General features: G+C 37.8%; 1 protein-coding gene across 2 annotated transcripts; it reads right to left on the minus strand.

The window, feature by feature from the left end:
• Nucleotides 1-323: 323 nt before the first annotated feature.
• LOC125241167 (eukaryotic translation initiation factor 2A) lies at nt 324-12,330 on the minus strand. 2 transcript variants are annotated; one of them, XM_048149512.1, is made up of 13 exons: nt 12,189-12,330; nt 11,884-12,025; nt 11,520-11,655; nt 11,035-11,114; nt 10,730-10,908; nt 10,301-10,455; nt 10,082-10,166; nt 9,149-9,322; nt 7,858-7,939; nt 7,582-7,677; nt 6,799-7,052; nt 4,762-4,943; nt 324-4,372 (listed from the first exon to the last, which is right to left on the minus strand). In XM_048149512.1, exons 1-13 carry the CDS (start codon nt 12,211-12,213, stop codon nt 4,247-4,249), a joined length of 1,716 nt encoding a protein of 571 aa, XP_048005469.1. In that variant the 5' UTR covers nt 12,214-12,330; the 3' UTR covers nt 324-4,246. The 2 variants fall into 2 exon arrangements, with proteins under 2 accessions (XP_048005469.1, XP_048005470.1); XM_048149513.1 differs by lacking the exon at nt 7,582-7,677 and having other exon boundaries at nt 7,762-7,939.
• Between the last annotated feature and the right edge of the window lie 1,216 nt (nt 12,331-13,546).

Genomic DNA, 13,546 nt, shown 5'->3' on the forward strand with positions numbered 1-13,546 from the left:
AAATAGATAAGTATCCATACTAATATTATAAATGGGAAAGTGTGTGTGTCTGTTTGTTTGTCCGTCTTTCACGGCAAAACGGAGCGACGAATTGACGTGATTTTTAAATAGAGATAGTTTAAGGGATAAAGAGTGACATAGGCTACTTTTGGCCTCTTTATAACCCCCCCACTTCCCTAAAATGGGAGATGAAAGTTCGTATGGATCATTCCGCAATTTGCGAGCGAAGCCACGGGTAAAAGCTAGTAGGGTATAATATAATAATACTTGCCTACCTAAAAAAAAGACTTCTAAAATTCTGGGGATGCAATAAAACAATTTACTTCGAAGTAAAATCATTTATTAAATAACGCGTTTAAAACTTGATTACCTACATTGGTAATTAAATTCACAACAGTATAAAAAAGTATACAGAATATGACGTTAGCACGGCCACGAACTTTCATTGTTAAACTTTTAGGGTTTCAGTTATTTATAACTTATTTGTAAGTTACACTTACTCTCACTCAGTTATTTATAACTTATTTATAACCCCTACGCAAAAGGATAGAAGTTACAGGTTTGACGACAAGGGGCCCATTTCTCAAATCTGAAAGTTACAAGTGGAATCTCTTTCCAACTTGTCATATTAGACATTGACAACCACTTGTAAATTGTAACTTGTAGCTTCGAGAAATGGGCCCAAGGTCGGCCAGTCTGTGTCTATCCATTGTAGCTCTTGCGAATGGCCCAATTTGGATACATTTTATAAGGTCCGCGAGTTTGCTTGCGGTTGTTCTTGAGTAAATTTGAACGATACATGAAAAGGTAAGGAAGACAATCAACACTTTTACCAAATAACGCAACGCTTTTTAGTATAGTAGGTACCTATATGTTTTAAGAGATTTGCGTAAATATTTCAAATTATATAGGTACCACCCAATAGGAAGCTAATACTATACAGCATACGGTACTAGATTTAATTATCAATATTAAATAAGCGTCGAACTGGTGTCCAGGATTTCGGAGAATTTCAGGTTTATTAGATGGTCTACCAAACCTTGGCACTATTGTTATTGTACGATTTATAAAGTTATACATGTGTAAAATCTGAGTATTACCAAATAACCCCAAACAGCCCAATAAAAGTCCTTGACTCTACAACGTCGTAATGCAATTTAGCTTCGAAACCATTCGATAACGTTTTCAGAACTATGGCTGATGATAGTGATGATGCTGACTTGAAACGTTGCATCACAAGAATCCTACACATCAAAACAACTAATTAAATTGAGTATGAGCGCAAGTTATTCAAATAAGAAGAACTTAATAAGTAATGGTGCCGAAGCTTTTGTTGAAGAAAATACACTGTGTCAATTACTTACGGGTGTTACAGATTAGCTATGTTTACGCGCGTTACTTTCCATACATTTGATCTACGCGCGCTATAACATTATACTGACACCGCCCTAAATGTCTCGGCGAATCAACTTTTTCATAGCTGCTAGTTGTCATGGTTACGTACAATCGCCTGGGTCATTTTTCGATATCCCCGTCTTATGAATTAAAATTACCAAATATTTACACAGACAGAATAACATAACAACCCAAAAAAGTTGATCCGGACATCAGTAACATAATTAAACAAGGTAAATAAATGCAAACAGAAATATCCTTAAATTACTAAAAAGAAACAAGAAAGATTGCAGAAATTTCTTGAGTGATTTGTAATATGTATGTGACTTTCCATAGGCTCCATAGAGAAGGGTTCATAATATTCTTATGCAATCTATGGAGGCATAGGCTTCTTTTAGGTGTGGGACGCCACATGTCTTGGGATTCATGTAGAAGGTTAGTATGGCGACAAGCAGTTTTACTGATAGTTTTAGAACGAGTAGCAAACAGAGGAACTGGCAATGCAACACATCGAACTTAGTTCGCTGTAGGTCCTGACGTTTTCTCGTGCGTAATTCCCAAACAACGTGATTGTTCTCATTGCCCATAACTTCAATATTGTAGGTCATTTGTGATAACCCAATAAACAGCATTATTATGAAATTTCATTAAACGATGTCGCCAAACGATTTATAGTTTAATCAACAAATCATAATTCTTATACAACCACATATTTTTAAACAACATCGTAAGGCACGTATTGCACTTCAATAATAGGTGATGCAAATCATAATGAAAAATGTTACCTATTTATTTTGTCAATAAATACTACAGGTCTATTCACAAGAGCTAGCACGAATGGAACGAATGATCGAATGAAAATGTATATACGACTGCTCGCGGCTTCGCTCGCGTTGAATTCGAAAATGCTTCATACTAACTTCCACTCCCCGTTTTAGGGAAGTGGAGAAAGAGACAAATAGTAGCCTATGTCACTCTCCATCCGTTCAACTATCTCCACTTAAAAAATCACGTCAATTCGAGTGACGACCGTGAAAGACAGACAAACAAACAGACTCAGACTTTCCCATTTATAATATTGGTATGGATATGTGTGACAGATTATCCCATAAAATGGCGGATATAGTTACGATTGCATGGCGATACAGATGTCAATAATGCAATCAAAGTTTGTTTATTCCATTCGTGCCAGATTTCATGCAACGACCTTGTTAAACACTGATGTTGCATGTCCATGACAGAATACCACAGAAAAAGAAAACATCTATTGTTTTTATTTTACTTTACATTTGTTTTTTCTTCATAGCAAACAATGAGGCACACTGACATTTTATTCCGTCAGGCGGCGCCTGTGCACGTGCCTAGGCATGTCACTGTCATTCGTATGTGAGAGAGAGAAAGAAAATATCATCTTCTCGCTGTCACGTATGAAATTTTTTATCTGTGCAATGGACTAATAGGGTGGCGCCACCTGTCATAACATAATTTGAGTGTGCCTCCTCATTGTGTATAGAATCTTGCCGCGATCATGCGTGGACCCCAAATCACATAGGGATTTTTGCACAAAAGAAAACGGTAAAAAAAGCTGATTAAATAAAATAAGTAACTTATATTAGTCATACTATAATTATAAATATACGACTACTTCGTATTTTTATTTTAACAGTGTTCATTTCTCAGCATACTGCCATATGATCACAGAACTAAATCAAGATTGATTTAGTTCTGTGCATATGATTATAGCAAGACATCGAATGTAGAGTGAACTGCGAAAGTGCATACACACCTTATGAATGAATTCCGTTACAATTTTACAAAGCATTTTTGCAGTTGTGTGTACCTGTGTTTGTAGTTGTACTACTGATTAGATTGTTATTAATGATAATTATATTCTATTTAAGAATAATATTTAGGTATTATAGGTACACGTTTAACTATTCATATAGCTTTCAAGGATATCTGTTCTAGTTTAGGTCGTTAAAGACATTACATCACATACAAGTAACTACAATAAATATATATTTATTCCCTTTCAATGTAAATATTCATCATATATTTAAATATCATATTTAGTATGTATACTAACAATAATATGTAAACAGTGTAACAGCAGCAGTAATATTGAACCAAACATTCAGAAGTAAAAGATTAATTTGAAGTATCTATGTTAACAAGTTTGAAAGAAAGATTGTGGCTAGTCGTAGGACATCAGAAGAGCATTTTTAACACTTTCGAAGAGGAAGTCAGGCAGACAGGAGGCATTCTTGATTGTTCGTGATGTAAGACACAGATCTTCATAAGTTCATATTGGCGACACGATTAAATATTTCTATAAATTGTCTGATTTAGGCGTTAGATTTTACAAATACTTAAGGAGTTTAATTTTAATGATAAAAACATGAAAACGTAAACAATACATATGTCAACAAAAATACGTCAAATAAAGTTGTTTAACAACGGGATCGCAACAAACAGCAATAAATATTAACGAGCGACTAGCAAGAGACACGTCGCTATCAGTAAACGCAACGCACGAGCACTACGGCGTTTCGATATTAGTTGTACTTAGTATCTGGAAGCATACGGAGAGTAGAAGTAGAAGGGCGAATCAATTTTTTGACCAACTCAAATCTGTCCGCACATTCTTAACATTGTAAAATTACACGCTGAAATAATGAATTTAAAACCCCTGAAAATTAGTTAGATCCAATAAACTGAATCTTTGTTCATTAGAAGTTCGATTTCTTGGTAACTCGAAAGACATTTTGAGTAATGCCAGAGAGAGCAAAAATGTCGGTCAAAAAGTAGATTCGCCCAGAAGTGGGTACTAACGGGGGCAGGCGCCGCGCGATCATAACCGGAGCTGAGCCAACTCCTTGAGCAACGCTGCCTCGGTCTCTATCTTGGCCTTCTGGTTGATCTCGAGAGGTTTGCCTGCGGCTTTCTGTTGCTTCAGCTTCTCAATGTCACTCAGTTTCTGAAATATTGCACAAGGGACGATTATTTCCGAAATAAATCTAGTAGATGTACAATGACATATGTTTTAGCCCTGACGCGACCCGCTGACTATCACTTTGCCGGAGAGCTACGATATGACAGTTATTTGGCACTTTATGTTTTTACTTCTAACTGACAGGTCCCTACCTTCTGGCGAACTGACTCATTGAGCCCTTTAAGAACATGTTACGATAAGATACATTCATAATTTAGACACATAAAACAGACAGGACTAAAGAAAACCTAAAAGTATCAGGAACTGAGCAAACTTCTAATCCAGTAGCGGCTAATATTAAGAACGTTCAAAAGTTATTTAAAATGCAAACTGCTACTACGGAATCTGCTTGAAGAATGAGTAGTAAAACCAACCTTATTAATATTCTTAATTTTCTTGTCCTTCTCCGGGTCGCCGGTGGAGACGAAGGCCGGGCGTGCGGACGCGACGCCCTCGGCGGGCGGCGGTGCTTCGCTGGACGCCTTCTCTTCCGCGTTACGCACTTTGCGGGCTTCGCGCTTCTGCTTCTGTTTTAGAGCTTGCTTCGATGGAGCCGCTGTGGTCATATAAGAACATTTTCGAGTAAGCACAATAGTACATTACATCAGAGGCCGGGAAAATGAGGATTCCCGGCCAAGTGGGTATAAGTATCCAGGTCACACAAAAATTAAAAAAAAGTGACATGACAGTACTGACAGCTTACTTAAAAAAGTTACTTTGCAGGCCTAGGCCTAAAAAATAATATGAAATCCCTTTACAGTCCTCTCGAATTGTTGCGCCCAAAAAGCGATACTTCCCAGCCCATTTTAAGGAACGTAAAGACAATTTTTCATTGCATGTTTGAGAAAAACTTTTATACATGATAGGTAGAAAATGGTCTCCCACAAATTAGAACTCCTCAAACTTTTCCTAAATTGGCACTAACTGTAATCGTAAACGTTGGTTAGTTACGTTTACGACTAATTTTAGTAATTTTTACAACTTGTGCTAATGCAAGTTTCACTGTTATATTATTAGGTGAGTAACTATTAAATGATTAACGGTGCAACTCACCGAGCGAGAATTTAAAGTGTTATATTACATTCTTTGTGTAGATATGCTACGTACGTACATCCGTTTTTGTGATTATACTGATTATCATGGAAACATATCTCGCAATTAATATCGCAAGTAACATACACGTAAGTAATACAAGCTGTCGTTTCGAACGAGCAAAGAGTTCGGAATATCGGGATTGTACTACATAAGATTTTTTAAGAACATTAGTGAATCGCCTACATTTACACATAAATAGCTACAGGCCCCAGTACTGGTAAACAAAACAAAGGTCCGTTCGAAATGCATATAATGGTTCTCGGTTCATATTTGACTAAAATTTGACATGGGGATGGGTTTATGTCATACATAAAGAACCAAGCAGAAATAATTTTAATTTTATGCATATTAAAAAATAACTACATAATTAATTTGTTGTTATGAAGTAACAACCTACATATGAAAATAATAATTATGTCGTAGGTACACGTATTCCGCTATAATAAGTATTTTTATGGCTAGATAAATTCAATTTATAACTAAAGTCAGTTCAACCTTACTTGTCCAATATAGTAAACAAACGAAACGTCAAATATGGTCAAAGACAATTACTAGTGATTGGAAGTGTCGGTAAAATTATGTATTAACGATAATTTCGCTGCTGACGTTATCAGAGGATTTTCAATTTTACGTCACACAATATCGATGTTAAAACCAAAATTTATTTTTCGTCACATTTGCAATAATCCTGTGAAAAAAGCTTGTCTCACTTTCGCTTTCTTCAGAAACATGATTAAAATCGGATCATGGCTCTCGGAGTCATCGGTGAACATAAGTACATAAAACATAAATACGAAACTGAATACAGAACCTCCTCCTTCTAGGTAAAGAAGTCGGTTAAAAATCTGATACCTACACTATTGTAGTTAATATCAACGCATGTTTTCCAAGCTATACAAACTCAAACGTTAATATCGATCATTTACAACGATAAGTTGTCATCGCAACATGGACAATCTAGACTTCGTAATGTCAGGAGTTTTTTTTATGTCATCCGTTGGTAATTACAATTATTGATGAAAATCGTTTTAGAAATGATATGATTCAGTGGTTTTTTGATTGATTTCAATACTTTGTGAGTTTATTTAAGTGTATAATAACATTTTAAGTGATGGTTAATGTGTAATTCCAGAGAAAATTGAGATAATGTTTTCCAGCAGTGTTTGTTTACATGACTGGACAAGTAAGGCTGAACTGAGTGTAAGTTGTATGAAGTCTCGGCCGAATAGTTTCGGCCGGCCGTCCATAGTCTCCGTTAGACCTTACTATTTTCATTGTGAGTTGTGAACGAAAAGAAAATACAATATAGTGTTTACCGTTAACATCTTCCCCAGGGCGATGTGGCTTCTCATGCTCGTGCAGCGTGAATGTGGAGGGCCTGTTGCGCGCGCCGGGCGGGCGGTAGGCGGCGGCGGGCGCGGGCGCGGCGGCGGCGATGCCGCGCGGCGCCGTGCGGGACAGCTCGCTCTTCGGGTATGAGCCCGGCTGCCAGCCGATGGACAGCAGGTTCTCTTTCTCTACGCATGCGCGCTGGTGCATTAGCACGCCGGTGTAGTGCCAGATCTTGTACCTGAAATATACACGTTATATTTTGAATTTAACAGTGCAAAAAAATTGGGTTTTTTATTTTTGTCTCCCATTATACCAATAATTAACTGAAACTACTTAACATTCGTAATGTACAGCCGCTGCTCGCCTAAAGTGCTTAGACCAATATCGTGACCGACAGTCAGTGGTGTCTTACCCGCTGCGTGAGCCTCGGGTAGGTGGTGGCGGTGAGAAAGGTCTCGCCGCGCGCGTCCCACTGCAGGCTGGTGGTGTCGGGCGCGGCGCACTTTCCGAGCCGCTTGAAGCGCTCACCGAGTCTCCCGTCCCTATGTTGTATAACCCGTCTAACAGCACACGTGTGGCAGTCTTACCCGTTGCCCTGCGTGAGCCGCGGGTAGGTGGTGGCTGTGAGAAAGGTCTCGCCGCGCGCGTCCCACTGCAGGCTGGTGGTGTCGGGCGCGGCGCACTTTCCGAGCCGCTTGAAGCGCTCACCGAGTCTCCCGTCCCTATGTTGTACAACCCGTCTAACAGCACACGTGTGGCAGTCTTACCCGTTGCCCTGCGTGAGCCGCGGGTAGGTGGTGGCTGTGAGGAAGGTCTCGCCGCGCGGGTCCCACTGCAGGCTGGTGGTGTCGGGCGCGGCGCACTTGCCGAGCCGCTTGAAGCGCTCACCGAGTCTACCGTCCCTATGTTGTACAACACGTCTAACAGCACACGTGTGGCAGTCTTACCCGTTGCCCTGCGTGAGCCGCGGGTAGGTGGTGGCTGTGAGGAAGGTCTCGCCGCGCGGGTCCCACTGCAGGCTGGTGGTGTCGGGCGCGGCGCACTTGCCGAGCCGCTTGAAGCCGCGCGGGTCCCACACCTCCACGTGGCCTGTGCCGATGTTACCGAACCCACCCAGCAGGACATGTGTGAATGAGTTAAAGGTACTACTTATTCAATAGAATAGCTACAAATCCCGAGCTTCACATCGTAGTTATACCGGTTTATAATAGAGGGTTTGAATGAAAACTAGTCTTAAAAGTGAAATTTTGAAGGTTAACTGTGGCAGGTTATTTAGATCCCGAGCTTAACAATGTTTATGTACTTAAGCCTTCAGGGCGTGTAGTTTAATGCTAAATTGTTCGCGCGCGAACAAAATGTTAATCAAATTGAACAAAAAGCGACTGAGCCATTGGCGCCGCAATCGTTACTACTGACAGCTTCGCTCGGCGCTTACTTTTTTTTTAGCAAAAGGACCTCTTAGCCAGATGCACAAACTTACTACTCGTAAGGCCGTTTTCACATTATCTGATCCGATATCGGATGTCGGACCGACATCCTACACCCGATAAACGCTTCCGATAGTGTCGGATGTCGGTCCGATAAAACGCATTTGTTCCAAATCAATGAAGTATGATTTTGTATCACAAAATATTTAAAAAATGTTTTATATTTAATAATTATAAGCACTATATCCTAAATATTATATTGTAAAATTAAAATAACGAGCATAAAAAATACTCAGAGTGTCAGGCAAAATAAATAATTTTACATTCAACTATATCTACTAAAAGATGAAAAAACTAGTATCCGCAATTCGGACCGATGCATTACAACCTTTTTTTCCATGGAAATTGTCAACTATTTTGAATTTCGATCATTAGCAGCTAGACGCCATTTTTGTCACGCATACTACTACAAACGTATACATACATTATATACGCACACAAACAAATATTATCGGCCGACAACTGGCGGGGGCTCCGGCATGCCAAAAAATGTCGGAAGCGTCCTGCCGATATCGGCAGTTCGATGGTGCCTCGGACAAAAATGTTGTAGGAAAGTGCCATCGGCATTAAATCCGCAATTTTTGCGTTTTATATCGTTTTTTAGTAATAGTGATCTATTAAATACATAAATGAAGACCTGGAAGCGCATAAATCTTACATTTTACATCCTTCCTACATCCGATATCGGATCGGATAATGTGAAAATGGCCTAAGATGCGCTCTTATTAACTAACAATGGAGATATCTTTAAACGTTTACCCGCTTGACTAGGCACTAAACAATAAACTAAGACGCCTGCAAATACGGAAAATTCAACTTAACAATTAGAAAAAAATAAAAAGGATATGATTCCCGTCAGGAGCATAATAGATGGTGTTCCAGGCTCCCGTGCCGAACTCGAAGAGGGGGTCACACTTGGCGTTGAAGAGCGTAGCTTTGGCCGGCGCGTGCCCGTACACTGCCAGCCACTCGTTCCAGTTGCCGGGGTTCCACGCGATCGCGTGGATCGGACCCTCCTTGTCTGGAAATATACACTAGCGTCTAGATGTTCAGTTGAGGCACATACAGGGGCCCATTTCTCGAAGCTACAAGTTACAATTTACAAGTGGTTGTCAATGTCTAATATGACAAGTTGGAAAGAGACTTGCGCTTGTAACTTGTAACTTTCAGTTTTGAGAAATGTGTAGATGCCCCTGTAGTGCCAAATGTTTATCACGCAAACTCACGAACGTGTCATGCTATGTATTTCAATCAGTCCCAGTACAAGGCGTACTAACACTGACTGAACTTGCACGGCAAATATGACGGAAAACTATTATGCACTACATCTGTACGTAACGAACCAATACTTTTTTAAATCGTCGATAAACACAGTGCCATCTGGTGAGCTAGACATCCATCGAAAAATCGTTTGCGCTGCGGGTTATAATTAGGTAAAAGTGCAATGTTGTAAGTGTTATAAGTTTTTAATATTCATACTTAGTTTACTTTCTTGTACATTTCCCTAAAACTAAACCTAAAAGTACATACTAAAAAAAAAAAAAAACACACACACACACACACCTACAACTCAAAAACACCCTGCAAGTCGCCACCAACAAATCCCTAATGTATCAAGAAAACTAACGAAACAAGACAAATGTGCACACACGACATACCTACGATAGCACAACTGCTTATTTCTGACCTTATTTTCTTCTTGGTGACATGACCATAATATACTTCAGTTTACAAATTGGTGCGCTACAGTGTTTTATAATACGAAAGCATATCTACTCACTAAAGACCATGTTGCCCGCATTTCCCTTTACGTCACCGTATGAGAGTGACTGTTTTCCGTAGTACGAACCACCTGTTTTGTCCACCTAAAATGTAACGAATTAATTTGAAAACATGATTTATGAACACAAGTATTGCAGAATTTGTATTATTTAAATGTATATGACATTCTTGGATATGTGTAACTAAGCTCACTTCTACAGAATCAACGCCGACTTACGTCAGTTTGCGTCAACGTGAAGATGTTGGTGCCGCGGCGATTCCAGTAGAACGCGGCTTTATCTGCCTGGAAACAAGTCCTGCTCACCAAAGCCTTCTCTAATTCAAAGTTTGGGTATTGAAGCACTTTCCAAACTGAAGGTTGCCCTGATTTTCCTGTAAAAATAGGTTATAATTTAACACATATCTTCATATCTTCCCAATAGGAGGTCTAATTTGCGTGCTACTAATAAATCTCATTTGTAAACTGAAAGAGCTGGCTTATTATTGTATTGTATTGAGAGAGTTTATTTCAAAGAATATGTGATGTTCTTAAGTGAAAGGTATCACAACATCGCTCAGAGTAACGATGAAATTTACTTGTACAGCATATTTATTGACAGGTCAAAGTGTCAAATTCGAAATAGAGAAAAAAACTTTGATGTTTTACCCAGTGTAAATATTGAAAAGTAATAAGTCGGAGCCGCGCTTGGGGCAATGCTGAAACAGTTGAGCTTCTCTGCATTAATAGTGTGGCTGTAGCGTTCGAAGTTGCCATCTTCATAAATCAGTACTCGATTCCCGGCTTGTATGGCAAATATCTTTTCGTCTGCTGACCACTTTGGTTCCCTAAGAAAAGTAATAAGAGTATTGAGATTAAGAAACACCGTTTGATAGGATGTAATGAGTATTCTTTAATACTTATTATTTAATACTCATTAAAGACATAATTAAATAAATAAAAAGAACACTTACCACCCACTTTGTAGTTTCTGTGTAAAAGATGCAACTATAGCTTTCTTTGCAATGTTATAAACATGCAAGTTTGGTTTTCCCTACAATCAAAACAATTTCATAAATAGTAGAAACCTCCAATTATCAATCATGTAGTATAGAGATACACATGTTCTTCACAATCCTTTACCATCTTATTTTTAGTCTGTCTCAGAATAAAAAGGTTTTTTAAGTGACAGTATTACTTTTCAGAAATCCATGTTATTCACAATATTTAAACAGTTGAGTTTTCTTTAATCTTTTATTTTAGTGCAGTATTTTTACTACATACATATAACAATATAGTTATGGAGAATGGCTCTAATTTCCAGTAACTCAAATTTCCCACCAAAGTGGTACCTCCATCTCAGCAACAGTGCCGGACTATTTAGGTTGCTCTGTACAGCTGTAAGCTACATGCAAAACATATCTTTGTTACTATCAATTAATTAGCAAGGATTACTTACTTGAGGATTATCTTTATTCATGAGAAACATTTCCCAAGCCATGAAGTAGCTGTCCAGAGGGGAAAACAACATATCCTTGATATTTCCCTCCACCGCTCCTACTACAGACCAGTCTGAACATTTCACTATTTCAGCTCTGCAATCATTTAATCATAAAGTAAATATACACAGCAACTTGAGAAGATGTAAAACAACAAGCAGTCCTATCAATAGACAACCTTTAGGTTGCAGCACTTTATAACTTTTAGCAATGTCAGGAAGTGTAAAAAATACTACACATAAAAAACATACATATAATTTATGATACAAATTACACTTAATGTATGATACAATTTGAAGTTTATTAACAATTGAAAATACAGACCTTTTATCAGTGCGGTAAGCCAGGTAGCCGCCTTTAGGGCTGAATATGAGGCTGCGAATGTTGGTTGTAGTTTCATCGCGAAGAGTTTTTTCAGCATATGGCTCTTTAAATTCCACTAAGAATATATTTTTGTTTGTTAAACCTGAAAAAGAAACTAACTCACTAACTCGAAAAACAATTATACTAGTACCTTTTAAAGCATAATATGCTCAGGTTATTTTTTAAAGTAGTCATGCTGTAAACTTCCAACCGGACATAAAATTCTCTTCTAAAACATTTCGACAAGATTATATTTTAACATGTACCTGCAATATTAGGTAAGGTGCCCATTCTAAAATACCTCTACTTAAGGAGTAAAATATACAAAACCAAATTAAGTAACGAAATCGAACTTAAAGGTTATCTTACTGTAACATATTCTTAATTTATATTTTAGTTCATTTCGTTGCAGAAATGCAGGCAGATTTTGACATTGACATGACACTGACAGTATCATAGACAAATTTCTTTTTTTTTTTGAGCTATTAGATTACAGAAAAAAATAGCTGGCTATAATTCATAATCTTAAAAAAGACTTGTATGAAATCTGTCAGATCAATCTGAAAATTCATAATCTTAAAAAATAAGAGTGTGTGTGGACAGTAGCGAAATTTTATGGAACTCCGTGCACCCGATCTGATATTTGTAAATTTATGATTTTTTCAGATTATGAATTTTAAGACTGTCTGTTGCCGGCCCTAAAATTCATAATCTTAAAAAAGATTTTAATGCAACCTGTCAGTTCAAACTGACAGCATTTTCAGATCGAACAGCATTTTCAGATTGAACTGACAGATTGCATACAAGTCTTATTTTAAGATTATGACATAATCTATTTATTTTTAAGACTGTCTTTGCCGTGCCTTACAAAAATCAGATCGAGTGCACGGAGTTCCATACAATTTCACGACTTTTTTTAAGACTATGAATTTTCAGATTAATCTGAGAAATTGCATACAAGTATTTTTCAGACTGAATTGAATCAGCATGAATTTTTCAGACTGTCTTAAGGCCGGCAACAGACAGTCTTAATTTTCATAATCGTAAAAAATCATAATGTTATAAAATAAGATTGACTGCCTTGCCATACACAGTGTACGGATTCCCATACAATTTCGCAACTGTCCACACACAGTTTTTTAAGATTATGATTTAATTCAGATTGATCTGACAGATTGCGAATAATTTGAATTTTAAGAATGTGTGTGGCAAGGCAGTCAATCTTATTTTATAAGATTATGATTTTTTAAGATTATGAATTTTTAAGACTGTCTGTGGGAAGCCTAAGGCTCCCCACAGACAGTCTTAAAAATTCATAATCTTAAAAAAAACTTGTATGCAAATTGACAGTTCAAACTGTCAGTCAATCTGTCAGTGTCAGTTTGAACTGTCAATTTGCATACAAGTTTTTTTTAAGATTATGAATTTTTAAGACTGTCTGTGGGGAGCATAAGACTACTTCAAAGAGTAGTATAATTTGACTATATTTATACTTCCGTTTTCTGACAAAGTGGGTGCGTCTGAGTATACCATCAGACTAATGCTATTTTATTTTTCGTGTGGTAACATTAAGAGTAATCAATAAGTCAAATACTAAAAATGGCGTCGTGTAGCGCTCAAACTG

The sequence above is a fragment of the Leguminivora glycinivorella genome, chromosome Z (genome assembly GCF_023078275.1).
Source record: "Leguminivora glycinivorella isolate SPB_JAAS2020 chromosome Z, LegGlyc_1.1, whole genome shotgun sequence".
Classification (NCBI taxonomy): Eukaryota; Metazoa; Arthropoda; class Insecta; order Lepidoptera; family Tortricidae; genus Leguminivora; species Leguminivora glycinivorella.